At 37.1% G+C, this 26,291-nt stretch overlaps 2 protein-coding genes across 2 annotated transcripts; one reads left to right on the top strand and one right to left on the bottom strand.

Annotated features, from left to right (window-relative positions):
* Positions 1-2,509: 2,509 nt before the first annotated feature.
* LOC110901761 lies at positions 2,510-3,367 on the top strand. The gene has a single exon (XM_022148548.1). The coding sequence runs from the start codon at positions 2,510-2,512 to the stop codon at positions 3,365-3,367; it is 858 nt and encodes a 285-aa protein (XP_022004240.1).
* A 17,357-nt stretch (positions 3,368-20,724) lies between these two features.
* Positions 20,725-21,900, bottom strand: LOC110901760. Its single transcript, XM_022148547.2, has 2 exons — positions 21,426-21,900; positions 20,725-21,338 (listed from the first exon to the last, which is right to left on the bottom strand). Exons 1-2 carry the CDS (start codon positions 21,898-21,900, stop codon positions 20,725-20,727), a joined length of 1,089 nt encoding a protein of 362 aa, XP_022004239.2.
* Between the last annotated feature and the right edge of the window lie 4,391 nt (positions 21,901-26,291).

The following is a 26,291-nucleotide window of genomic DNA, read 5'->3' as shown; positions in this document are numbered from 1 at the left end:
ATGGGAGCCTGACCAGACGCCAAGTCTGGTTGGCATGTAAAACATCAATCTTAGAATGCATCGTATCCCACCAAACAGACCACTGCTGAGCATGTCTAATGTAGAAGGCTCAGTGATAGGAATAGTGGAAACATGAAAGAGAACATGATCAGGAAACTGGCAAGGCTATTGTGTGTGATCATGAGAACTAGTGACCATTGGTTGAGTGGAAACAGAAGAAGGAGGATGATGAGAAGGCGAAGGATGAGAAAAAGGAGAAGGAGAAGAAGAAGAGGCACGAGGAATAAGAGTATGAGGGGAGAAGAAGAGGTAGAAAGAGACAAAGATAAAGTAGGAGGAATAGGAGTAGAAGGAGGATGAGGAATGAACAATGGAGGAGGAGGAGGAATAGAGAATGAAGAAGTAGAGATAGAGAAAGAAGAAGCAGAAGTGAAAGAATCGGGAATATCAAAAATCATCTCATGAAAACGAACATCTCGATAAGTATAAGTACAAGAAGTATGAGGATCATAACAGAGATAACAAAGATGATCCAGTAGCATAGCCAACAGAGATACATGGAGTAGATTTCAGTGAGAGTTTATCCGCACGAGTATAACCAAGAAACGGATAACACAAACACCCAAAAATGCGAACTAGAGAGTAATCAGGATGCGATAAATAGGACCTCGTAAGATAGTAGTGATGAAGAACCGGAGATCGTAACCAGTTAATAAGGAAGGTTCTAGTGGCATATGCATTATACCATAATTTCTTTGGTAACCAAGCATGAAACACTAAATCTTGAGTTACCTCAGAAAGATGGCGGTTTTTTCGCTCAGGAATCCCATTCTGTTGGGGAGTATAGGGACAAAAAAATATGATAAGCAATGCTAGAATCTGAAAGAAAACGAGCCATAGAACCACAAATGAGCTCGAGAGTACCATTACATTGAAGATGTTTGATGGTACACTGACGTGTGTCGAGTGTGGTATAATTTTTAGTATATTTTTAGCACTTTTTACTTGTTATCAAGCTTTAAATTTATAGAACATGATACAATACAATCAATCTCTACAACACGTTAGGGCAAGTGCACCAATCGTTGGCGTAACATAGTGATGGTAAGATATCGAGGTCGTCCAAGGACACAAGAGCTTTTAATACCGTAATATTGTAGACGTCTAATCTAACAAAAATTGGAAGAAAGATGTTAGTAAGTTTAAAAAGATAAAAGAGAAAAAAAATAAAATGTTAGAAAAAAATAAACAAGATAGAACCACTTGGTTCCGACTCTTCTTTTACCCTTTGATGATTTCCGCACTTTTGGCTTTTTAAGAGATTATCTTAGTTATTGTGGCATGTCCCTCTTTTGGAGGCAACGCTACCCTCAGCCACATTGGTCTGAGTCAGCAGGGATACAATCCGCAAGGCCGGATTATTGGAAAATAATTAAGTAAGTTATTAATGTAAAATGTGGCATGTCCCTCTTTTGGAGGCAACGCTACCCTCCGCCATATTGGTATGAGTCAGCAGGGATACAGTCCCACAAGGCCGGGTTAAAGTTTTAATAGCGGTTTATTTATAAGGTATTCAAGTCGTTCTTACTTCCCCCGATTTAATGCTATTTGTCTCGGGAGAAGTCCCAATAAACTTGAATCAAGTCCTTGCAGGATCTATACACTGAACAAGGCAAGAACTTTACCTAAACCACTTTCTAACCCTCTTCCAGGCAGTTAACACGCTTTGTATAAAGACACGAATGAGTGAATCAACAAAACATGAAGAAATGATAGAGTAAAGTTCACTTTCAATATAAAAACTAGTTATTAAAGTCATTAATACAAACCCAAATAAAAAGTATCCAAAGCATGGAAATCAAAAGTAATACATAAAAGGTTTGTCTTCACCAAGTGACGTAAGACATTAGCCAAGCATGGCCTTTGATTGACAAGAACTCTTACGATCAATCTTGGATCTCAAAACTACTACATGCACTCTATAGGTAGAGGAAATTGTGGTTTTTTCCTGTTTTTTTAAAGCTCTAATTAATCCCTTTTGATTATACGTGTCAGTTTTCCTTTATACCCATTATGTTTTCTATGTATGAGTCGGATCACATACATTACATCATGATTGTATGGTATAAATTCAATTTACTTGACATTTTGATCCAATCACAATGGTTATATAAGTTACACTGAGTTCAGTCGGATACGTCGAAACACGCGTTTTCATATAGTTAACGAATCACATAACACTTGCACTAATCTATTCAATGTTTACGATGTACCGGCGCCACAATGCGCACGGGTCTTATTACTAGTTGTTATATAAGAACAAGTTTTACATATGTTCGATGTAATTCACTTAACTTAAGTTTATATAAAAATCATAATTATAAATGTTGCTACGACGATTAAAATGTGGTAATGAAGTATATATAATTAATATACGTGGGGGTGGAGAAAAATCTTAAAGCTTAGACCGATTATCCGTGAGCATGTGTGGTCAAAGATAGGAGATGGCATGGCGACATTTGCTTGGTATGATAAATGGTCCCATGCGGATCCAATTGGGAGCTTTATTACGCCAAGGATGTTTCAACAAGCGGGCTTTTGCATTAACACAAAGTTAGCGGAAGTGGTGAATGATGGTCAATGGTTATGGCCGGAGGCTTGGCTAGACACATACCCGGCTCTGGCAAATATGCAGATCCCGAGTTTAACGCCAAATAAAAAAGATACCATTGCCTGGATTGATAATAACGGAAAGGAAACAACATACTCGTCCAAGAATGTCTGGGATACACTTCGGTTAAGCAACCCAAGTGTAAACTGGTATAGAGCAGTTTGGTTTTCTCAGTGTATACCGCGTCATGCGTTTCTCATGTGGCTAGTGATTGGGAACAAGCTTAAGACTCAAGATAGGTTGAAGCATTGGGATGTTGGTGGACCCGTAAACTTGCGGCTGATGTGTTGTCCATTGTGTCAGCACGGTATTGATTCTCGAACGCATTTATTCTTTGAATGCCCTTTTTCGACACAAGTTTGGATGATAGTTAAACCCATGGGAGCAATGCAACACATCTCGGATAAGTGGGAGGACATTTTCCAGCATCTTGTTCACACATCAGGTTCAAAATTAGCAAAGCACGTTATTGGAAGGATTTTGGTTGCGGCGTCCGTTTATCAGATTTGGCTAGAAAGGAATTCCAGGTTGTTTGCGAATACTCAACGCTCAGCTCAGCAAGTTGCGGATGCGGTCAACTCCTCGGTTCGATTGAAGTTGGTAACTTTGAAGTTCAAGGATTCGAGACAAGTGGAGAAAATTCTTGAATATTGGAAGCTGCCGAAAGGGCTAGTAATTTACGATCAACTAGGCTAATATGGTTGTGTTAATGTTCAGATCAAATTAGTGTTCGTCTAGGATGCTAGTCTGATTTGTTTGGTGGTTAGTTGTGGTTCGTGTGTTAGATGTTTTTTCTTTCTTGGTTGTACATTTCCCCGGCATGTCGGGGATTTGAATTGGTAGACGTTTCTGTCTACCACTTGTTCTTTGTTGGTTTTGTTGTGATATAAAAATTTACCAGGGTGAAACCTTTACCCAAAAAAAAAAGCACTTATCCTTGGGAAAATCAACGCTAAATGGTAAGAGTACAAAGAAGGAGTACATGTAACAGCTGGAAAATGTATAATAGAATTACAAAGGAAGAGTATACTAGAATACAAAGGAGGAGTAAAGTAGCGAATGGTTTACAATTCTGAGATATGAGTCTTCTATCTAAAGTATTCTTCAATGACCCCTTGGCTTGGTATTTATAGCCAGCCAAGTGACTCCTCTTGTTCCTAAGCCAACCCGTGACGCTTCCAGGAGAAGAAGTGTACCAGGTTCCTTTCCTGCTTTCCAGACTTGTGTTTTTCTCTTCCGTACCATACCATATCGGATAACTCTTTGACCTCCCTCCTGCTGAGAGCGACATATCTAGTCTTGTCTCCTTATGCCATATTAATTAGGCCTGTAAACGAACCGAACGAACACGAACATAGGCATGTTCATGTTCGTTCATTTAACTTTAACCGAACACGAACATGAACATATAACCGAGCACATTTTTTTGTTTGTGTTTGTTATTAAGAAATCGAGCATCTTCGTGTTCGTTTATGTTCGTTCGTTTAAAGCCTAAACGAACAGTAAACGAACATAACCCAACACAAACGAAACACAAAGAAACATGATTGAACAAACAAAAATGAACACAAATGAACGTAATTCAACAAATATGAACAAACACAATTTAACATTAGCAAACACAAACAAACAACTCAAATATATTATAGTTTATCCGAAAACACATCTAAATTAGAGTTCATAGATGCTAAAATTAAGTAGGTTTTTATATGAATATTATGTAAGTGATCAGTTACGATCTAAAAAAATTTACAATTTCATTTTTTTTTACTAGAAAACTCAATTACTAATTAGTTTTATTGATATAAGTAGTTAGAAAGCCTAATATTCATATAAATATAACTATTTTTGCATTTACTAAATTTACACGAACATAAACGAACGTTCACGAACATAAATGAACGAACATAACGAACGTTCACGAACATTAATAAACGAACATAAGGTGTGTTCATGTTCGTTCGTTTAATTAGATCGAACAAAATTTTTTTCGTGTTCGTTCGTTTATCAAATAAACGAACATAAACGGACTTCCCACCGAACAAGTTCACGAACAGTTCATGAACGTTCGGTTCGTTTATAGGCCTAATCAGGGGCGGACCCACTCTTTGTGGATCGGGGTCCCGGGACCCCAATGTTTTTAGTAAACGTAGTAGAGTTGGTATGTTAAATTTTTCAAGGACCCCATAAGAATTTACAGATGGAACCCATAGTATCAAAATTAAACTTGTTGTAGTGGCAAATCCCTTGTTTTCCAACCAAGAGGTCATTGGTTCAAATCATTTTCATCACGTTTTTTGGCTAATATTTTAAAATCCAACAGGTAAACATATTTTCTGTTTGTTTTTTTGAGTTTTGTTACTTGAATTTCCATCACAGTTCTTATTTCTGAACAAAAGATTGAGATGTGATAATATATTAATATGTACAATTTTCAAACTGTTTTCCTATCCTAATGTTTTTCTAACAACAAATTTGATATAACAAAGATAAGCATTCTGAGTGATCAAAGATAAAACTTATGTTGGATCAGTTCTGTTTAAATGTAATGGAAAACATGAATAATACCTGTTACAGCAGACAGGCCAGCAGAGAATCCAGTCAGAGATGCAGCCATTGAGTTCGACATGATTGTCAGGATGATCTGGTTCCTCTTTGGGGTGTAAGTTATGATGGTGATGAAAACCGAAGTAGGGTAATTTCGGTTAGGGGAGAGAGTCACAAATTCTTGATGTTAATGAGGGTTGTGATTGTATAATGTGTGTAACCCTTTAACTCTCTAATAAGCCCCTTATTTATACACCCAAGAGGAAACCCAATTAGTTAATAAGGGTAATATGGTCCATCAACAATTACCAACTAATTATTAATAGGTTAATAAATATAATTTGATCTAATATAATATAAATGATTATATAGGCTACAAGATTAAATATTACATTTATATATTTAATCTCACATTCTCCCACTTAGCCAAGTAATCATTTATCATGAGTATTAGGTAAGCCTGGCCAGGAGTTAACACTCATTTTAGCTTTAAACCAAGAACTATAGCAGAGAAATACAGCCGTTGAATCATCATTCGACTCAGGACCCCCATTAGTCATACTATAGCCTCAATTTAAAACCTAATAGTTACGATCAAAATATGTATAAGCCCTTTAGCGTCTGATTTGTATTTATATTTGTCTATATGTCATTACACCGGCAGAACATATGTTAGAGACATACAAAATCAAACTGAGGAAATTTTATTAATTAAAACATAAGCTAGTACAATATGCCATTAAACAAGGTTTTTAGTAAGTCCCATATTCGATACATGTTCTTCGAAAACTTTAGGTGGGAGACCTTTAGTCATCGGATCCGCTAGCATATCTTTAGTACTAATATACTCTATACAAAGATTATTTTCCTCAACACGTTCACGTACGAACAAGTACTTTGTATCGAGATATAAACCAGCTCCAGTCGAACTGTTACTGTTCGAGAAACTAACGGCAGCTGAGTTATCACAGTAAAGCTTCAATGGTCTAGAAATGGAATTAACAATTTTGAGTCCAGTGATCAGATTTCTAAGCAACATTCCATGACAGGTTGCGTTGTAAACAGCAATGTATTCTGCCATCATTGTGGAAGTTGTAGTTAACTGTTGTTTATGACTCTTCCATGAGATGGGTCCGCCTGCTAACATAAAGATGTAGCCCGAAGTGGATTTCTTGTCATCTTTGCATTTAGCAAAGTCAGAATCAGAATAACCTACCACTTCTAAGTGATCACTTCTTCTATAAGTCAGTTTATAGTCTTTCGTCCCTTGCAGATATCTGAGGACCTTCTTAGCTGCTTTCCAGTGATCTAGGCCAGGATTAGTCTGATAACGGCCTAGCATTCCAGCAATATAAGCGATATCTGGGCGAGTACAGACTTGAGCATACATCAGGCTCCCGACTACTGACGCGTAAGGTATCTGGCTCATTTGCTCCTTTTCAACCTCTGTTGTCGGACACTGGAATGAACCGAAAACATCTCCCTTAACTACTGGAGCGACGGAGGGTTTGCACTGTTGCATGTTGTAACGTGTAAGGACACGATCTATGTAAGTCTTTTGAGACAATCCTAAGATCCCTTTGTGTCTATCTCGGTGAATTTCGATACCAATGACGTAAGAAGCATCTCCGAGATCCTTCATGTCGAAGTTATGCGAGAGTAACCGCTTCGACTCATGCAACATGTCTAAACTATTACTTGCCAATAGAATGTCATCTACGTAAAGGACAAGTATAGTAAAGTTACTCCCACTCATCTTGAGGTAGGTGCATTGATCCACTTGATTCTTCATAAAACCTTGCCTCTTCATGACTTCATCAAACTTGAGATACCATTGACGTGATGCTTGTTTTAACCCATAAATGGATTTCTTCAACTTACAGACTAGATGCTCCTGACCTTCAGGTTTAAAGCCTTCAGGTTGTTTCATGTAAACATCTTCGTCTAAGTCTCCGTTAAGGAAAGCAGTTTTGACGTCCATCTGATGCAGCTCTAAATCAAAATGAGCTACTAGGGCCATGACGATCCTTAATGAATCTTTACGAGAGACAGGTGAAAACGTCTCTTGATAATCAATTCCCTCTTTCTGAGTGTAGCCCTTTGCAACCAATCTCGCTTTATAGCGTTCAACGTTCCCATTCGGATCCAGTTTTGTTTTGAACACCCATTTACAACCTACAGGTTTTACACCGTTGGGTAATTCTACCAAATCCCAAACGTCATTTTTCTTCATGGATTCAAGCTCATCAATCATTGCTTTGTTCCATTCAGAAGACTGATCACTGCTAATGGCTTCATTATAAGAGATAGGATCATTGAGCTTTCCAGCATCCATTTCAGTCAGGTAGGTAATATAATCATCCCAATTAGTAGGCCGTTTTTGCCTAGATGACCTCCTGAGCTGATTTTCGGGTTGAGCGTTGTCTTGGTTTTGAGCGTTTGATGTGCCTTCGTTATGAGGTATAATGAGTTCTGGTTGTGGAGTTAGAGTTTGTGCAGTGGCTTCAGGTGCAGTTGCATGTGGTACAAGAGGAGTAAACGGAGTAATGGTAAGCGACGAGTCTCTCCCCCCCGCGTCTTGTACTTCTTGCAATTCTTCATAAGGGTTAGTACTGCTCCCACTGACCTTGAAATCCTCCAGGAACGCAGCACGCTTGGTTTCAACAATACGGGTGACATGGGAAGGACAATAGAAACGATAACCCTTTGAATGATCGGGATACCCGATAAAGAAACAGGTAACTGTTTTAGGGTCAAGTTTCCTTAGGAAAGGATTATATAATTTTGCTTCAGCAATGCAGCCCCATACTTTCATATATTTAAGACTCGGTTTCCTTCCTGTCCAAAGTTCATAAGGAGTTTTAGGGACAGACTTAGAAGGAACTCTATTGAGTATATGAACAGCTGCTTTTAACGCTTCAGTCCAGAGGAATAATGGTAAATTAGTGTTGGCTAACATACTGCGCACCATGTTCATAAGGGTACGATTTCTTCGTTCAGCGACACCATTCTGCTGAGGTGTACCAGGCATGGTGTATTGGTTCACAATCCCCTGGCCCTTACAAAACTCATAAAATGGACCAGGAGCTTGACCCACATCAGTATGTCTTCCATAATATTCACCGCCTCTGTCTGATCTCACAACTTTAATCTGACGATCTAATTGCTTTTCAACTTCAGCTTTATAATCTTTAAAAGTTGTAAGAGATTCAGACTTTTCCTTTATAAGATACAAGTACATGTAACGAGAATAATCATCAATGAAAGTGATAAATGAAGTATGTCCTGTGATGCCAGCGATTTGATAGGGACCACTAATGTCAGTGTGAATGAGTTCTAATAAATTAGAGCTCCTAGTGGCACCTTTCTTATTCGCTGATGTCATTTTGCCTTTAAGACATTTGACACATGTTCCAAAATCGGTGAAATCGAGAGGAGGTAAGACTTCATCCTTTACGAGACGATTTAATCGTTCTCTTGAGATGTGGCCTAAACGTTGATGCCACAACATAGATGAAGTCTCTAAGTCTCGAATTTGTTTCTTTTCCATCTTTGTGAGTGATTCATTAATATTATATGACAACAAAGATTTGGAAAAATTATCATCTAGTTCTAATCTATAGAGACCACCATCCAGAATGCCAGTACCATAAACAACGGAATCATAGAGAATAGAGAGTTTGCGATGACCATGAGAAACGACAAAACCGTCCATGTCTAACTTTGGTCCTGATACAAGGTTCCGAGTTACCTCAGGAACATATAAGGTATCATAAAGTTTAATACATAAACCAGTTTTCAAAAATAATTGTAATGTTCCTATGGCCTTCACTTCTAATTCCCGATCATCCCCAACTTTAAGTGTTCTTTGGTTTCTTCCCAGCTTCCGGATTGTAAGGAATCCCTGAAGTGAATTGGTTACATGAACCATAGAACCAGAATCAAACCACCAAGAATTAGCAGGAACATTTAAATTAAAGGACTCAAGTATCATGAAAAAATCGTTACCTTTCTTAGCCAGCCACTCCTTAAAGTCAGGGCATTCCTTTTGCTTATGTCCTGTTTTCTTACAGAACTTGCAATAGGGTTTGCCTAAGGAGTTCTTAGAGCTGGAAGGTGCACTTGTATTAGGATTTGGATTTGGCTTTTGAACCTTAGAAGCATCCTTTCTTTGATAAGAGTTCTTCCTCTTCTTTGAGCTGGAAGTGGTGAAGTTAGCAACATCAGTAGTGCGATCCATCTTCATACGCTCTTCCTCCTGCACGCACATAGCGATCAGCTCACTCATCGTCCATTTGTCCTTCTGAGTGTTGTAATTGATCTTGAAAGCTTCATAGGACGAAGGAAGCGAAGTGATGATGAAGTGAACGAGAAAACCATCACTGATTTCCATCTCTAGGCCCTTCAGCTTATTGGCCATATCATGCATCATCATGATGTGTTCGCGAATGCCGCTCCTCCCATCATACTTAGTTGTCACCAGCTTGAGGATAAGAGTGCTAGCGTGTGCTTTTGATGTTCCCTTGAATTGATCCTCCACAGAAGCCAGATAGGTTTTAGCATTTTCAGAATCAGGAATGGCTCCTCTGATTGAGTTATGAATAGACTGCTTCATGAACATGAGAGACATGCGGTTACACCTAGTCCATTTATCATGGACTATCTGCTCAGCAGCAGTAGTGGTGGCGGTAAGGTCCGCTGGCTTATTCTCTCTTAGGGCATAATCAAAGTCCAGCAGCCCAAGCGTAAGCATGAGAGCATCCTTCCATTCAGCAAAGTTATCACCAGTCAAAGGTGGAATCCCGCAATTGGGTGCTGATAATGGAAATAAGATGAGCAAGTTATGATACAAAAGAAGAAATCCTAATGTGATCTAATGGGCATGTTATACTAAGGCAGGCATAAATAATGACCATTTTAATTATGAAGCTGTGATAATGTCTATTACTAACATCAAAATAATAGACTTAGTAAAAATTCTACTTAAACGAAGACAAATCAGCTTTGGCCAGAAGTGTAATCATTTAAGTATGTGTGCAAAGCAATCGTGACAAATCAGCTTTGGCCAGAAATGAGACAATCACTTTAGTTATGCACTTGTCAAGCATGCTAAACATAAATGAATTAAATCAGCTTTGGCCAGAATTAAGACATTTCAGGTTTGTAATGCATGCTTAACATAGCCTTTTATAATACTTGAACAATAAATAGATGTATTAAATCAGCTTTGGCCAGAATTAATACATCAGAAGCTCATTCAAGTAAAGCTATTTTGGTTTTGTAAAATTATCTGATTCTGATTAATGAATTAAGTATTAATAAAACCAAGTATTTAATAGCAAACCACCTGTTAGCGCGGTCTCGAGTCGCAACCTTAGTCTCGACTAATCATTTTATGGTTGCGAGTCGCAACCTTATGGTTGCGAGTAGCAACCTCATGGTTGCGAGTAGCAACCTCATGGTTTCGATCAATCACGTTATGGTTGCGAGTCGCAACCTTATGGTTGCGAGTAGCAACCTCCTGGTTGCGATAAATCACGTTATGGTTGCGAGTAGCAACCTCATGGTTGCGAGTAGCAACCTCATGGTTGCGATAAATCACGTTATGGTTGCGAGTAGCAACCTCATGGTTGCGATAAATCACGTTATGGTTGCGAGTCGCAACCTTATGGTTGCGAGTAGCAACCTCATGGTTGCGAGTAGCAACCTCATGGTTGCGAGTAGCAACCTCGTTAACAGCTGTTTTGTGATAATAACTGAAAACTCGAAATTTAAGGGATTGTGGGATAATGTTTCCTGTTTTAATGCTGATCTAAACTTATCAAAATATTTCGAAAATAATAACTGATATCTCTTTAACAGTTTTCGGAATTTTATTAGATAAAAATAAGATCAAAAACAGGAAAAACACCCACTAATCTAAATTATATTCCAAATCTTAGGGAATTTTCAAGTTTTCTTAGAACATTATGATGAACCCTAACAGAATAAGAACATAATCTGGAAATCCGAAACCTGATTTTAATGGTTTTGTAAGGGATTTCGTGATAATAAGTTTAATCTTTATAATTTCGAGTCGGTTTATCAATTAACAGTTTCCGAAACAGGGATTTCGGTCACAAACAACCCGAAAACAGTTTTTGATTTTAAGGCTTAAAAAACTTCCGTTTTCCAGATTTTGATCCAAGAATAATGGATACGAAAACAGAACTGGTTTATCAACATATGCTCTGATACCACATGTTGGATCAGTTCTGTTTAAATGTAATGGAAAACATGAATAATACCTGTTACAGCAGACAGGCCAGCAGAGAATCCAGTCAGAGATGCAGCCATTGAGTTCGACATGATTGTCAGGATGATCTGGTTCCTCTTTGGGGTGTAAGTTATGATGGTGATGAAAACCGAAGTAGGGTAATTTCGGTTAGGGGAGAGAGTCACAAATTCTTGATGTTAATGAGGGTTGTGATTGTATAATGTGTGTAACCCTTTAACTCTCTAATAAGCCCCTTATTTATACACCCAAGAGGAAACCCAATTAGTTAATAAGGGTAATATGGTCCATCAACAATTACCAACTAATTATTAATAGGTTAATAAATATAATTTGATCTAATATAATATAAATGATTATATAGGCTACAAGATTAAATATTACATTTATATATTTAATCTCACAACTTAATAATTTTTCTTGAATTTCTCCTTTTTGTTAGATGTTTGATGTTTTAAGATGTCACATATAAAACTAGAAGATGTGAAGAAATATTTTTTGTTACCTTTTTGTTTATATTTCTACATATATAGACAAATAATGTTGAGGAAAAACCTATTGTTCTTTATTACACTCCTCGCCTGGCCCGACCCGAATGATGACCGACTCGAAAATTCTAACGTTGGGTTGTGAAAAATCTTAAGACTTGAAAAAAGCGGACCCCATTGAAAAAAAATCCTGGGTCCGCCACTGGGCCTAATATTAGTGAATCTTGTCTCAACCTTTTGTCTTTGAATGATGAGATTTCTTACTTGCCTCGGGCATCATGCCTTTGAGTCGGTGCTTTGCTGACAAGGAGATGACTCCTCCTTGTTTATTCCTGAAGACGACGCATGGCTATGCTTGTCTTGTGTATGCTTACCCGTTTACAAGTGAATATCTCCTTCTTATTGCTTTTATGTGAATGAATTCTTAATATCCTTCTATTATTACGGGAGGGGAAGTGAGTTTTAACCCACCCCATCATCAATAAATAATATTGAAACTTCGGTTATAACAGGACATAAGGAGTTAAGGGCATATTAACTTACTTAGTTTTTACTTTTTAGTATATTCAACTTTCAAATAATGCGTCTCTCTTATTGGATTGGTCTGATTTGGCCCACTAGGATAAATCGTTTTTGTTTTAATATTGGGCCAATTCGGCCCATTATATGTTCCCTCACTCAGTATGGTCTCTGCAACAAATACAATTGTCGTTGGGCTATTCCAAGGATCATATGGCTTTATTTATTTATTTATTTATTTATTTATTTATTTATTTATTTATTTATTTATTTATTTATTTATTTATTTATTTATTTATTTATTTATTTATTTATTTAAGATATCAACGAATTACGTAACCCATAGTGTTGATGTCCTTTTGGCCAAGTAGCACCAGATTTTTATTCCCACTAAAGTAGCGCATAACTTTATTTATTTATTTATTTAAGATATCAACGAATTACGTAATCCATAGTGTTGATGTCCTTTTGGTCAAGTAGCACCAGATTTTTATCCCCACTAAAGTAGCGCGTAACCCATAATGTCAATGTCCTCTTGGCCAAGTAGCACCAGATTTTTATCCCCACTAGAGTAGTGCGGATAAGAGTCCCATAAAATGGGTAATAAGTATATTTTGTTAACAGATTTTAGAGCAAGTGTGTTTTTGTTGGTTCAAAAGTTAAAATGTAAGCCTTAGTGTTATAGTGTCTCATACGACTTATTTGTCATAGTTTTTTTTTATGTTTTTATTGCGATCAAAATAACTATTTTTCATAACTACTTAATGGGTCGTCACATAAATTTTGTTTAAATAAATGTAAAATTATTTTGTTGGTATATACTATAGCTAAATGATTATCGGTTTCTACTTATTAAAGCATAACACCTAAAGAATTGGCAAATGTCACAATGGTCGTTGGTAAGTGAAGCTAACTAGTCTCAAATACCACCATAGGAGAGTGTTTGAGCGCATTGTTATGGATGATAAGAGTACGTCAGAGTTAAGTACACGCTTGATTGTGAGCAATCCTAGAACAATAAGCCTCAACTTAGACAATAAAAGACATTTAAGCGAGCATATAAGAGTCCGGATATTAAGTAATAGTTAAATTTTATTTTCTTTTTTTATGTCTTAGATATATTTAATTATAAGTTATGTTAAACAATGACTAAACTTTTTTTAGTAAGCATAGTTTAGAAACATGTAATATTACAGAGAAAAAGGACAAACTTACATGTTTTTATTAGTTATTAAAAAATCTAACACGTAGTTTAGAAAAATAATCTAATAACTAAAAAAATAAAAATAAAAAACAATTTTCAGGACATTATGGGGCTTGAAAACCAATCTTATCGTGAATATAAAAGTAGTGGTAACATTTATTATGTAAATCAGAGAGGACACAAAGTGATGGATACAATATAAAAAATAATTAAATTTTTAGAGCAATGATATATTTATTTTATTCAGTCTAAAAAATATATTATCTGAATTATTTAAAATTAATGAGTTACGAACCCATGATCCAACCAAATAGCTCATAAACTGAACCATTTATCAATAGATCAATATCTGACCAAGATCCAACCATTTGCTAATTCTAACTACTACAAATACCAAATGGGGGAACAGTGCCAGGCACTCCCCTATTAGACCAACCTAATTTTCAATTAATTTTATTTCCAGTTTAAAATTACGCTTTCGTCCTTTGTTTAAAATTACCGTTGTGCCCCCAGCTCAAAATAAAATTATAATCTTGCCCCTAGCTAAAAATTACGCTTTTGCCATCGGGTTAAAACCTAACTTTTACTTTTGTTCCCAGTTTAAAATTACGGTTTCACCATCCGTTTAAAATTACGTTTTTCCCCCAGCTAAAAATAAAATGTTGTTTTTCCCTCTAGCTCAAAATTACGATTCTACTCTCAGCTCAAAATTACGCTTTTTCCCCCCAGCTAAAAAATTATGATTTTCCTCTCAGTTAAAAATTTACCCAAATACCAAATGGGGGAACAGTGCCAGGCAGCTGCCTGGCACTCCCCTATTGGACCAACCTAATTTTCAATTAATTTTATTTCCAGTTTAAAATTACGCTTTCGTCCTTTGTTTAAAATTACCGTTATGCCCCCAGCTCAAAATAAAATTATAATCTTGCCCCTAGCTAAAAATTACGCTTTTGCCATCGGGTTAAAACCTAACTTTTACTTTTGTTCCCAGTTTAAAATTACGGTTTCGCCATCCGTTTAAAATTACGTTTTCCCCCAGCTAAAAATAAAATGTTGTTTTTCCCTCTAGCTCAAAATTACGATTCTACTCTCAGCTCAAAATTATGCTTTTTCCCCCCAGCTAAAAAATTATGATTTTCCTCTCAGTTAAAAATTTACCCAAATGGGGGAATAGTGTCAGCCAGCTGCCTGACACTTCCCCATTGGACCAACCTATTTTTAAATTAATTTTATTCCCAGTTTAAAATTACGTTTTCCTCCTTTGTTTAAAATTACCTTTTTGCCCCCAGCTCAAAATAAAATTATACTCTTGCCCCTAGCTCAAAATTACACTTTTACCCTTGATTGAAAACCTAACTTTTACTTTTGTTCCCAGTTTAAAATTACGGTTTCGCCCTTTGTTTAAAATTACGTTTTCCCCCCCAGCTAAAAATAAAATGTTGTTTTCCCCTCTAGCTCAAAATTACGCTTTTCCCCACCGTTCAAAATGAAAATATGTTTTTACCCCTACCTAAAAATTATGATTTTGCTCTCAGTTTAAAATTATGATTTCGCCTCCGGTTCAAAATATATTTATGATTTTGCCCTCTGTACAGCCATACAGAGGGAGGCCCAAAATTACGGTCATATCATCGTTTTTTTCCCCATAGCAAAATTATAGTAGTCTTTATGTAATTGATTGAGAATTATTCGGCCATCGCCCCGCCCAATCGCCCCGCAACGCGGGCGGGGCATATACTAGTATACTACATACCCATCTTTGCACCCACACCGCACCATACCGTGACCCAACCCACTCCCAACATGATTCAGTACGCCATGACTTCGGCAAACCATCACTCACATGAACAAAGAATATCGGCTAAGTGAACCCTATCTCCCTTACCATGGTAAGCAGTGGCGGACCCAGGAATTTTTCCATGGGGGTGCGGAACATTTTTAAAAATTTTAGGCCCCTAGGTATATAAGTAAAAAAATCGGTTCGTATCGGGTCGGGTCGGGTCATGTAAAACAAACGAACATCAAACTAAATTTATATAATCATCAAAAACATGTCAAACCTTGTTACAAACATAATTAAAACGTCGACGCCCTACGGGTTTTCATTTTTTGAAATCTATCCAAAACATCATCTAAAGCTAATTTCTTAAACAATTCTTTCTCTATATAACATAAGTTCATCGCTCCATAACATAATGTTTCAATTTTAGTTTTCAACTATTCAAGCACTAGAAATCATAACGTAAGTTGTAATCACCCTAAAAATATATAAACAACATAATCACCCTAAAAATCATCTAAACAACCATAAACAACGTTAAAACACACAAAATTTCAAACCTATTTAACAACTTTATTACCCTTTTTTCTCCTATAATATCAACCAAAATCATCAAAATAACAAAGAAACTTACCCGTGTTCGGATTCCGGTTACATTTGGTGTCAAACGACGGTGGTATGGTGGCTGACTACGGTGGTCGCCGGCTGCTGGACTGTTGTCGCTGGGTGATGTTGTTCGTTGGCAGTGTAGGGACGCAAGAGAGAGAGAGAGAGAGCCGGAGAGAATTTCTAAAGGTTTTGGGCTTTAATTATTTTATTATAGTTTGAAATATTGTTGGGTTTGGTTAATTGGCTAAGACTTAGTGGGCTAGCTAGTTAGGAATTATAAGTGGGTAAAGGTATGGGTATTTGGGTTTAGTTAGTTAGGTATTAAAAGTTATATAATTTAGGTAGTATTTTTTTTTTTAAATAAGAGCTTACTAAAAAAAATTAAAATATAAATTGATAACACTTTTTACCTAAGGGGTGCGGACGAAAAATTTCAAGGGTGCGGTCGAAAAATTCCAAGGGGTGCGGACGAAAAATTCCAAGGGGTGCGGACGGGATTTTCGACGGAACTTAGCACTAATTTTTTTTCCCCGGGGGTGCGCCCGCCCACCTTGGAGTAGGCTTGGGTCCGCCCTTGATGGTAAGTTCATTTGACGAATGGAATCACTCGAACTAAATCAAACTATTCATGAGCTACTCGATCGAGATCAGTTAGCCAAAATCTTGTATCTTAAGCCAAGCTTAGACGAGCTCGAGCTTCACATATGAAGATTGACTCGCGAGCTTACAGATCCTATTATTGACTCATGAGTCTATGTAACACAACATTTTTCACCTTTCACCTCGCTATAACACAACCTAAGGTGATGCAATAATTTGAGTGTATTGCTTTTTGGCTAGACCCGTGGGTCTCCTGTGAACCTCTTAAAGACCTGTTCCCAAATTTATTTCAATTGGAGTCTAATAGGAAGGTTAAAATTAGTGAGCGTGTGTTGACTGATAGCGATGGAAACAGGCTGTGTTGGCATTGGAAAAGGCCGCTAGCCTCGGCTTCGGAGCTGGGTGATTTGTCCAGCTTATCGGCTTTGCTGGATAATTTTCAGGTCTCGGATAGTGCGGACAAGTGGGCTTGGATCGGGAACGGCCCTGAAAGTTTTAGCGTCGGAGCGGTGAAAAAGACTTTGGCCAAAGGTAATTGTCCGGCGGTGCAGGCCAGCTTTTTGTGGTGTAAGTGGCTGCCAGTGAAGTGTAATGTGTTTGCGTGGCGGGCGGATTTAGGAAGAATTCCTACGGTGGACGCTCTCCGCAAAAGAAACGTCAATATTTCTGACTCGGGTTGCGGGCTCTGCAATGAAGGAGAAGACTCGGTCTCTCACCTATTTACGGAATGTTATGTGGCTAATGTGATTTGGAATGCGATTAGTAGGTGGTGCAAGGTGCCGCAGATCTTTGCGTTTTCGTTCCAAGATCTTTTGGCGGCCCATGACTTCAGCGGCTTAAAGGATCCGGAAAGAACCTTTCTGTATGGCATTATTATCATTGCGTGCTGGTGCATATGGAAGGCTAGAAACGAAGCTAAGTTCAGGAACAGGAGACTCAGAATCGAAAAGATTTTAAGCGACGTGAAGTCGTATGGGTATTTGTGGGCTAGGAATAGAACTAAGTATAAAGAGTTATCGTGGGAAAATTGGTGTAAATTTGTAATTATGTAGTCTCTGTTTGTTTGTTTGTTGCCTCCCGGTTTTCGGGTTAGTCGGTTTTTTAATGAAGTTCACTTTTCAAAAAAAAAATACTTTAAGCTCATAGACATAACATGTTTAAGGGATACGCTGCTCCCAAGATGGAAATCATAGAATAAACAAGATACTTTCTTTACATGTGTCGCCAAAATTCATGGAATGTGTATTTTATTTTATAAAAATCACCAACGTACTCGTTCTTCTATATATATATCCAACTGTAACCAGTTTACTTTTATTTAATATATATTCATTGAAACCGTGATTACTTTGTGAATATTGTAGTTTTATACTTGCCAATGATTCGATAAGTATTTACGGTAGCTCTCGAGCATCTGGGCTTGTTTACACACCTAAAATTTAGATTTCATGGTCTCAATGGCGGGGTTGCGATCTCAATATCTCTAACACACAAGTCACATTGTGATCAGGATGTTATATTTAGGACATACTTTTATAGTTTCGAAAACAAGGTATGATCTTAGGCTATAGGGTGTGGTCATGACCCTCATGACCACCATGACCCTCCATGTCATCGCCATGTCATCGATCTCTCATCCACCATCCAAAACCACCATCCTAAGGGTGTGGTCATGACCCAAACCACCATCCACCCTTTTTTTTATGAAATATATTTTATTTGTTTTAAACAAACAACAAATAACATCAAATAAATTATAGTAATAAACTACGTAACATTCAAATTAATAAGAAAAATATGATTTGCAAGGCAAATAAACAAATGGATAATTCAAGAGTAATATCTTAGACTAGAAAATATCTATTGCCCTATATATAAACAGATGATTGTTAGTATACCTTTCACTCCACTTGGTACAACTGTTAGTGCTGGAAGCCTTTTTCATCCACATGTTGGTTCCATATTTGCCTAGTCTACTAGAGTATATTACGTGTGTTTTACACATACAAGAGAAGCACTTGCTCTTTATTTTTTACTAGTAAAAGATTAATAGTGCAAGAATCTATGGTGGGCATAGGCTAACAGACATGTTAACCAGCACATCATGATACAACAGAAGAGAAAAAAAATACATCTTAAATCCCGAACTTGTTAACTCAAACTCAAGCCAATTTTCCCAGGTTATTGCCTCACCCTTTGACCTTCTTCTCATCCACAAAAAACCCATCACTTTAATCTCTTCTATAAGATTTGTCACCAACACACAATTCTAATTTAAACTACATAACATTCAAATTAGTAAAAAAATAACATCCAAATTTAAATTACATATTATAAATTAAGAAAAAAACTACTCGTTGTTGTTAACCCGACCAAATTGCCAAACATGTTCAATCAAATCCGAACGAAGATGGTTATGCGTAGTCTCGTTGTATAACGCCCACATGTTAGATTCTTGTTGCCCTTCATCAACTGGTACAACATTCTCATGAATGTCGTTAGGATCATATTCACATATGGCGTTACCTTCGTCTTCGATAATCATGTTATGCAGCAAGATACAAGCATACATACAATATCTCAATGTTTTGAGTTCAAGTGCTCATGCTGGGTTTGCAACTATGTGCCATTTTTGTTGTAGAACCCCAAATAGACGCTCAACGTCTTTCCTAGCAGATTCTTGACATTTTGCAAATTTCTTTCTTTTTTCATCTTCTGGATACGGTATAGTTTTAACAATCGATGTGTATGTTGGGTATATTCCATCAGCTAGATAATACCCATGCTTGTATTCTACTCATGAAACCGAAAACCTAGAATCAGGCCTCATACCATTAATGATATCATTGAAAACATCTGACTGACCAAGAACGTTAATGTCGTTATTCGAACCAGGAACACCAAAGAAAGCATGCCAAACCCAAAGATCATTTGATGCCACGGCTTCTAGAATTAATGTGGGATGACCATGATCACCACGAGTAAATTGACCTCGCCATGCATTAGGGCAATTACGCCAAGGCCAATGCATACAATCTATGCTACCAAGCATTCCAGGAAAACCATGTTTACTTTCGTGTGCCTGGTACAACTTTATGATATCATTATTTGTTGGCCTTCGTAAGTACTTCGTGCTGTATAGCTTGACCACCCCTTTGCAAAATTGATACAAACTCTCTCGTGAAGTTCTATCAGACATTTTCAAAAATTCATCCCACATGTCGCTACTTGTACCGTAAGCCAATTGGCGAATTGCCGACGTACACTTTTGTAAAGTGGTAAACCCCCTTTTACCTGTAGCATCCCATCTTAATGTGAAAAATGGGTAATAATTAGCCAAATCGTTGGCTATACGTAAGAAAAGACGACGGCTCATTCGGAAACGACGCCTAAACATTTCATCCGTGTATACCGGGTTTTCGGCAAAGTAATCGGCCATCAACCTATCGTGGGCACCTACATATTTTACAAAAATATAAATTACACTAAGACATAAACGGCACTTCAAAAAATATAATGCACAAAAAAAATACCTTCACGATCCCTATTTAAACATTGTTGTCGTTTTCTCCGTTTGGAAGAGGTTTCTTCCTCCTCTATAATTATTTGTGTCGTTTCCATCACCACGTTCAAAAAAAATTCGTTAATCTCGTCGGAAGAAGTAGGTGACGCCATGGTGGTGGGATAACCTGTTTCTTCTTTTTCTTTGCTACTGTAGGTACAAATAATATAACCGATTTAGTCCAAATTACATGAAAGATATATAACAGAGTTGTCCAAAAATTGAAAAATGAAAAGTAATTTAATCCATAAAATATAAAACTGAATCAATTTTGTTACAACTAGAAAATATAAAAAGCGATTGCGGCATAAATTAAAGATGAAAACTAGAAAATATAAAAAATGATAACGACATAATTTCCATTTTTGAGCAATTTTCACCTTCATTTTTTGCAACACTTCTTTATCTTTTTTCGGGAGCGAGTCGATGTTTATCGCCATTAGCTTAAAGTCTTCACGATCGGCCGCTTCTTACATTTCTTTTTCTTTCAACTTAAGTCTCGCCGCTTGTATTTCGTTAAATTCGGTGAACTTGCTCATCAACTTATCCACCTTCGTTTCACCCGGAGTTTCATTTTTTGTCGACGCCTCTTTATTTTTGGCCGCCGCTTCCTTTTTTGCTTTGTCTCTACCATTTGGGCGCTTCAATTCCGGAATCTCCGTCACTTCATCGTCAAACTCGGGTTCGTCATTAATATTAATATGGTAACGCACATCCGAATCACTGGCACTATGCTCTATCGACTCGAATGTTTTACACCTCTTTGCTCTTGCCACCTCGTTAGGAACCGGCGCCCACTTGGGACAATTTTTAAAGATTTCCCAAGCCCCTACGTATGTGAACGCACTACGTTCTTTCGTATGGTATTTTGACATAGCTATGGCAAAAACCGTTTCATCACTCGCCCCACTTGGCCGATTCGAATGAGCATTGTTGTAATAACCACAAAACGCCGATATCTTCTTATTCATCTCTCGATAGTTTGAGCCCATTGAGTTCACTTCTCGGTACGGTTCTTTTTGCATCAAAGCATGAAATTTGTTGCAAACCTTCTTCCAAAAACTACCAGACCTTTGATTATTACCTACAAAAAAAGTATCAAGGTGTAAATAAATGTTGTTTTATCTTGAATAAAATATTATTTTAGTATAAATAGAAAAGTATAACATACCTACAATCGGACACGTAGACGTATTGGTCCACGCCCTTGCCAACTCCAACTCTTCGATCGATGTCCAAGTTTGACCTCTACCAGTGGTTAAATTTTCTTGTTCTAGCCTCTTTGAACGCTTTTTTGTAGATGTTTTCTTAGAACTTTGAGGTTGGGTTTCGGGTACAACGGCAATGTCATCCAAATTGTCTAACGAAGGGGTATCGGGTGTCGGTTGCAATTGGACTTTCGTATGAATAGGCCGACTTTGGCTTTGTTGGAGCGTTTTTAGTTGTTGCTGATATTGTTGTTGAAACTGGATTTGTTGAAGTTGAAATAAACTAGTTGGTTGCGGGGTTTGAGGGAGTTGCGTGAACGCGTTAGGATTCGGGGTTTGAGAGAGTTGCGTGAACGCGTTAGGAGTCGGGGTTTGAGGGAGTTGGTTGAACGCATTAGTGTAACACCCGTTCTTATAAATTAAGGTTTTACGTATCATTTACGAAAACAATCATGTAATTAAGATTATATATGGATTGGAAATTACGGGTTTGTTAAAAACTTTTTACAATTTAAAAGTATACAACATATCATGTGTACGTTAGTCGTTTAACATAATAACGATACATAGTGCGGAAGCTTATTTCGTAATCGTGTTCGGTTCTTGCTCGACGCTTGATCTTCATCCGTGCAGTCTTGGTATTCACCTATGATCAAAACCAACTTAAAAGTTAGTTTTGATAGTCAAATATTTAGTTCAAACAAGTACAGGGGTTAAAAATGACAAAAATTAAAAGTTTTCGGAGTTAGGGGGCGTCGCGTGACGCCAAGGGGCGTCGCGTGACGCCTAGCCCCTGTTTTCACAGAATGTGCTTCAGCTGTTGCTGTACGTTCCCAGCTCAACCCAATTTCACGGAAACGACCATAACTTCTTCGTTATTGATCCGTTTTACGCGATTCTTTTTCCTATGCGTCCGTAATTAAATCCTCCATCTTATGGAGTTAAAATCCAACATCCAACATAATAAAATTTCAGACTTTAATCCTCAGCTTATTACCCCTTTGTACCGACTTTTGACCCGTTTATGAATTCATCTAACAAACGTATTTATTTGATTCCTATATCTCATACATTTCTTCAAATTAATGTTACCTACTATATTAGGTTCTAATCATAGGTTTATTACACCATTTAAGTCCGTTTTCGCTCGTATGCTTATTTTGACCCGTTAAGGGTATTTAAGCACTTTCGAGCCTAAAATCGCTTTCGATTCCTTCTAACGTTTCATCACCACATTTCTTATCCTATAATCTTCCACTACAACTATAAGTGTGTTGGATCTAATGTGGATATCTATATATTCCGAGTTTTACCCCTCGGATAAGAGATTTTATGGCAAGAAGCATTTTAAGGCATTTAACCTTTGAAAGTCACGCCTACAACTTTTATACGCATCTAAAGGTTACAATAATCATAATATAAGTTTCTAAACAACCTCTAAGGGTTGTTTACCCGGTTTACCCATCAAGGGCTTTTTGGTCACATTTAATCCTTCATTTTTTACGATGAAGGACTTCTACTAATATTTGACCAAATTGCACATCTTACTACAACTTATTTATGCGTACCTGGCTCGGATCAACGTATAGACCCGTTTACACCTCGCATTTATTAACCAATATTCTATAGCGCCGCAATTATCCCAAAATTGCTACTCACTCCTGTTTACATAGGACTTGACAACCAACATTAGTCATTATTGTCAAATGGTGTTATCACCACCGTTTGACCCGTTTCGCTCATATGACCGAACATTTACATATGTAGTAAAACTGGGTTTTCAATTTCCAATTTACACCTACGACTCATTTCGGATGTTGCCTCTTGACCCCTTCTTTTCTTTTTAACTCATTTCTTACAATCTTGACCCTATTTCGGCTTACGCCATGGGTATCATCATAAGACACACATGCAACCATAATTTCAGATTTTCCCAATTTCATGAGAATTTCAAGTTGAGAGTTTTCATCAGATTTTACATACCTTGTAATCCTCTTGTGATGAGGATCAATAATCTATGCTCAATTTTCGTTTTGGACCAGATTTGCACCTCCAATTTGAGAGTTTATTGAGGATTTTAGGGTTTGAAGAAACCCAGGTCGCCTCCTGCTTCTTTGTACGACCAGACATCCCCAAATGGGGTGTTTGGTTTTTGTTTTAATTAAAATTAGCAACATAAGTTTCAATTTTAACATCTATGGCCCCTCCATTTCCTTAGTTCATGATTTAAGTGTTTTAACCCACTTATAAGTCACTATCTAACTAGGTTAGAATTATTCCTAGTTAGCTTAGTAGGTACGGAAAGTCGTAACCCGTTTTACTTTAAGTCCCGTTAAATCGGGCCTTATATCTTCCTATTTTCTTGAAAGCTCTTATTTACTTTAAATAAATATTAGGATTATTTAAATAAATTCCGAATACTTACCAGTTTACTTTTACCACTAACGGTACTTTCCCCGTCTTTAGTATTAACGGGATTTAATTACCAAACCCGTTTTCGGGGTGTTACAAGTCTACCCCCCTTAAAGAGGTTTCGTCCTCGAAACCTTTTCTTACATAATTCATTGAGTTTAAACTCAATGTATTCTATCCGAGAAATTACTTATACTTTTTAACCAATCGTTAGTATTACCCGAAAAGTATGGTAACATCTTTTTGGTTACTAATTGTCTACATATCTCATACGACATAGTGTAACTTCGAAATAACGTAATCTCGTTATTTCCACTAGTTTAGTTAACTTAGTGATATCCATCGCTTTCATATACTATCGAATTCCTTATGAATCCGTTACTTTGACCCGCTTAAAGGTCTTTAGTGAAATCTTTCACTTTTAGCAACAATTTCTTTTGTTTTAAAATTCATTTATTTGGTTCAGATATACCGAATCCACCGCCTACAAGCAACCAAATTACTTAAATGACCTCAACCGGTCTCACTAACTAGACTTATTAGTCCAGTTACTTTTTACCCTTATTATTTGCTATGGTTTACCTTATAAGGTAACCATTTAAAAACTCGTTATCTTTTAGTTAAAAGTTTTCATGTATACTGACGCGTACATCTTTCAAGTGTAAGGCCTCGCGGGCCGTTACTTACTGCTTATAACCCTTAATCTTTATTGACTGAGTTGTAACTTGACCACTCAGTCTCGTTAGTCTTTTAACAGGTTTATCACGCGCTTGTCTTATATTAACAAGCGTTTTGTATTCGTCATGACATTTTCTTAACTTTGAATAGTTTTGCCGGCTAGCCTAATTTGACACCGTCACTTCATACCCCGTGACACGGGTATACTAATTTGCCATCTTCGGCCTTATGTGTGTCTAAGATTTTCTAAACCATCTCATACTACTTATGTTTGTTAAAACATTGCTTTTGACTGAAAACTAAATTTTTAGTTTACATTTTCTCCTTGTCTTATATCTTTTTCTCATGTCTAGGAATTTCCGTTTTAAGTTTTATTCCTGACCGTTTTTATTTTACACGGACAATTGTAACCAGTTTCCCTTGCTTTACAATATTGACCCGTAGGTTTCTTCACTTAGCCTCATGGGCTATTTCTTTATAAGTTTCACCTTTTAAGGTGAGACCCAACAGTTCGTCTCTTCCTATTTATGACCCAACGGTCTCCTTGGTCTCGTAGACCTTATCACTACATTTTATCCTGTAGGTTATGATGATCCCATAGATCGTCTTTTATTCACGTCTACATTCATATGTCTATTTATACATATATATCTTTAAAGCATCCTTTGTTATGTTTGGAATCATTTAATTTTGCTTTTGAACTTTGGTTGACCTTGACCGTAGTCTAAGGTTTCATTTGTTTACTTTCGGGCTATCTTTCCGACTTTACGACTTCTAACGTCATTTACACGTCGGTTTGTCTTACGTTTACCGTTACCCGGTTTATACTTATACTCCTTTACAACCCATTACCTGGGTCCTTCTATCTTATTGTTTTCAGCCTTCCGATTTCACCGGTTTGTGTTTTCCTATTATATTAAGCGTTATTCCTCTATTGACTCGTTTGACTCATTTTGGGGTGAATTTTCATCACTTGTGAATGTCAAACTTCATTTTCTATTTGACCCGTCCAACTTTGAAATGGTTGAACGTAATTACCAAAATTTATGTTTGCGAAAAATTCTTGTCATCCTTTAGTCATGACTCGTATTCCGAGTCTTTTGACTTTCTATTTCGCGCTCCCGTCTCTCGGTTTGCGCATTCACCCACAATCCTACCCGTTCATCGGGTATTTTTACCGTAATCATTATCAAGTAACCATTCTTATATGGTTTTAGACATCATTTCAATTTATTTGGTCGTCTTAGCGAAATCCATCGCTTTTATTTAATTAAGTCCTTCATTCATTATTTAATTCGTTTGACTTGTCCACGTGAATTTCATCGCTTATGTCGATAAAAATTTTTATCCCCATGCCTTAGCATTCTCATTAGTTAGTTTGTATTTTAATTTTCTCCGATCTTTGTCCCTTCTCTCGGGCTCATCATTTTAACGTAATACGCTTCCGTCGTCCGACTTGCGTTTACGTTTACTATCAAACATCTTATTTATTTGATTCATTTGGGTACTATTTAAGTTAGTCCCTTTCACCCCGCCCATACTACGTCAGACGTAAATGTGTCCGCTACAAGAAGTTCATGGTGCCATATGCCACTACTTACTTGGCCAGAGTAAGCGATTAACACATGACACGCATGACCTTTTTATAGTTTTCACATCACGCCCTATGTAAGTAACGCCTCTATTTAGTTTTCTTGGAAGTAATATCCTGGATAGGTGTTCTATTCAGGCTTTCCAAG

This window comes from Helianthus annuus, chromosome 13, assembly GCF_002127325.2.
Source record: "Helianthus annuus cultivar XRQ/B chromosome 13, HanXRQr2.0-SUNRISE, whole genome shotgun sequence".
NCBI classification, from domain to species: domain Eukaryota; kingdom Viridiplantae; phylum Streptophyta; class Magnoliopsida; order Asterales; family Asteraceae; genus Helianthus; species Helianthus annuus.
The sequence above is the reverse complement of the archived record's forward strand: the minus strand, read 5'-3'. Positions and strand labels throughout refer to the sequence as shown.

Coding starts and splice junctions, on each gene's coding strand:
- LOC110901760 (XM_022148547.2), bottom strand. CDS start 21,900: ATGATACGTAAAACCTTAATTTATAAGAACGGGTGTTACACTAATGCG. Junction 21,339..21,425: donor GTCTACGTGTCCGATTGTAG/GTATGTTATACT, acceptor CTTTTTTTGTAG/GTAATAATCAAAGGTCTGGT.
- LOC110901761 (XM_022148548.1), top strand. CDS start 2,510: ATGGCGACATTTGCTTGGTATGATAAATGGTCCCATGCGGATCCAATT.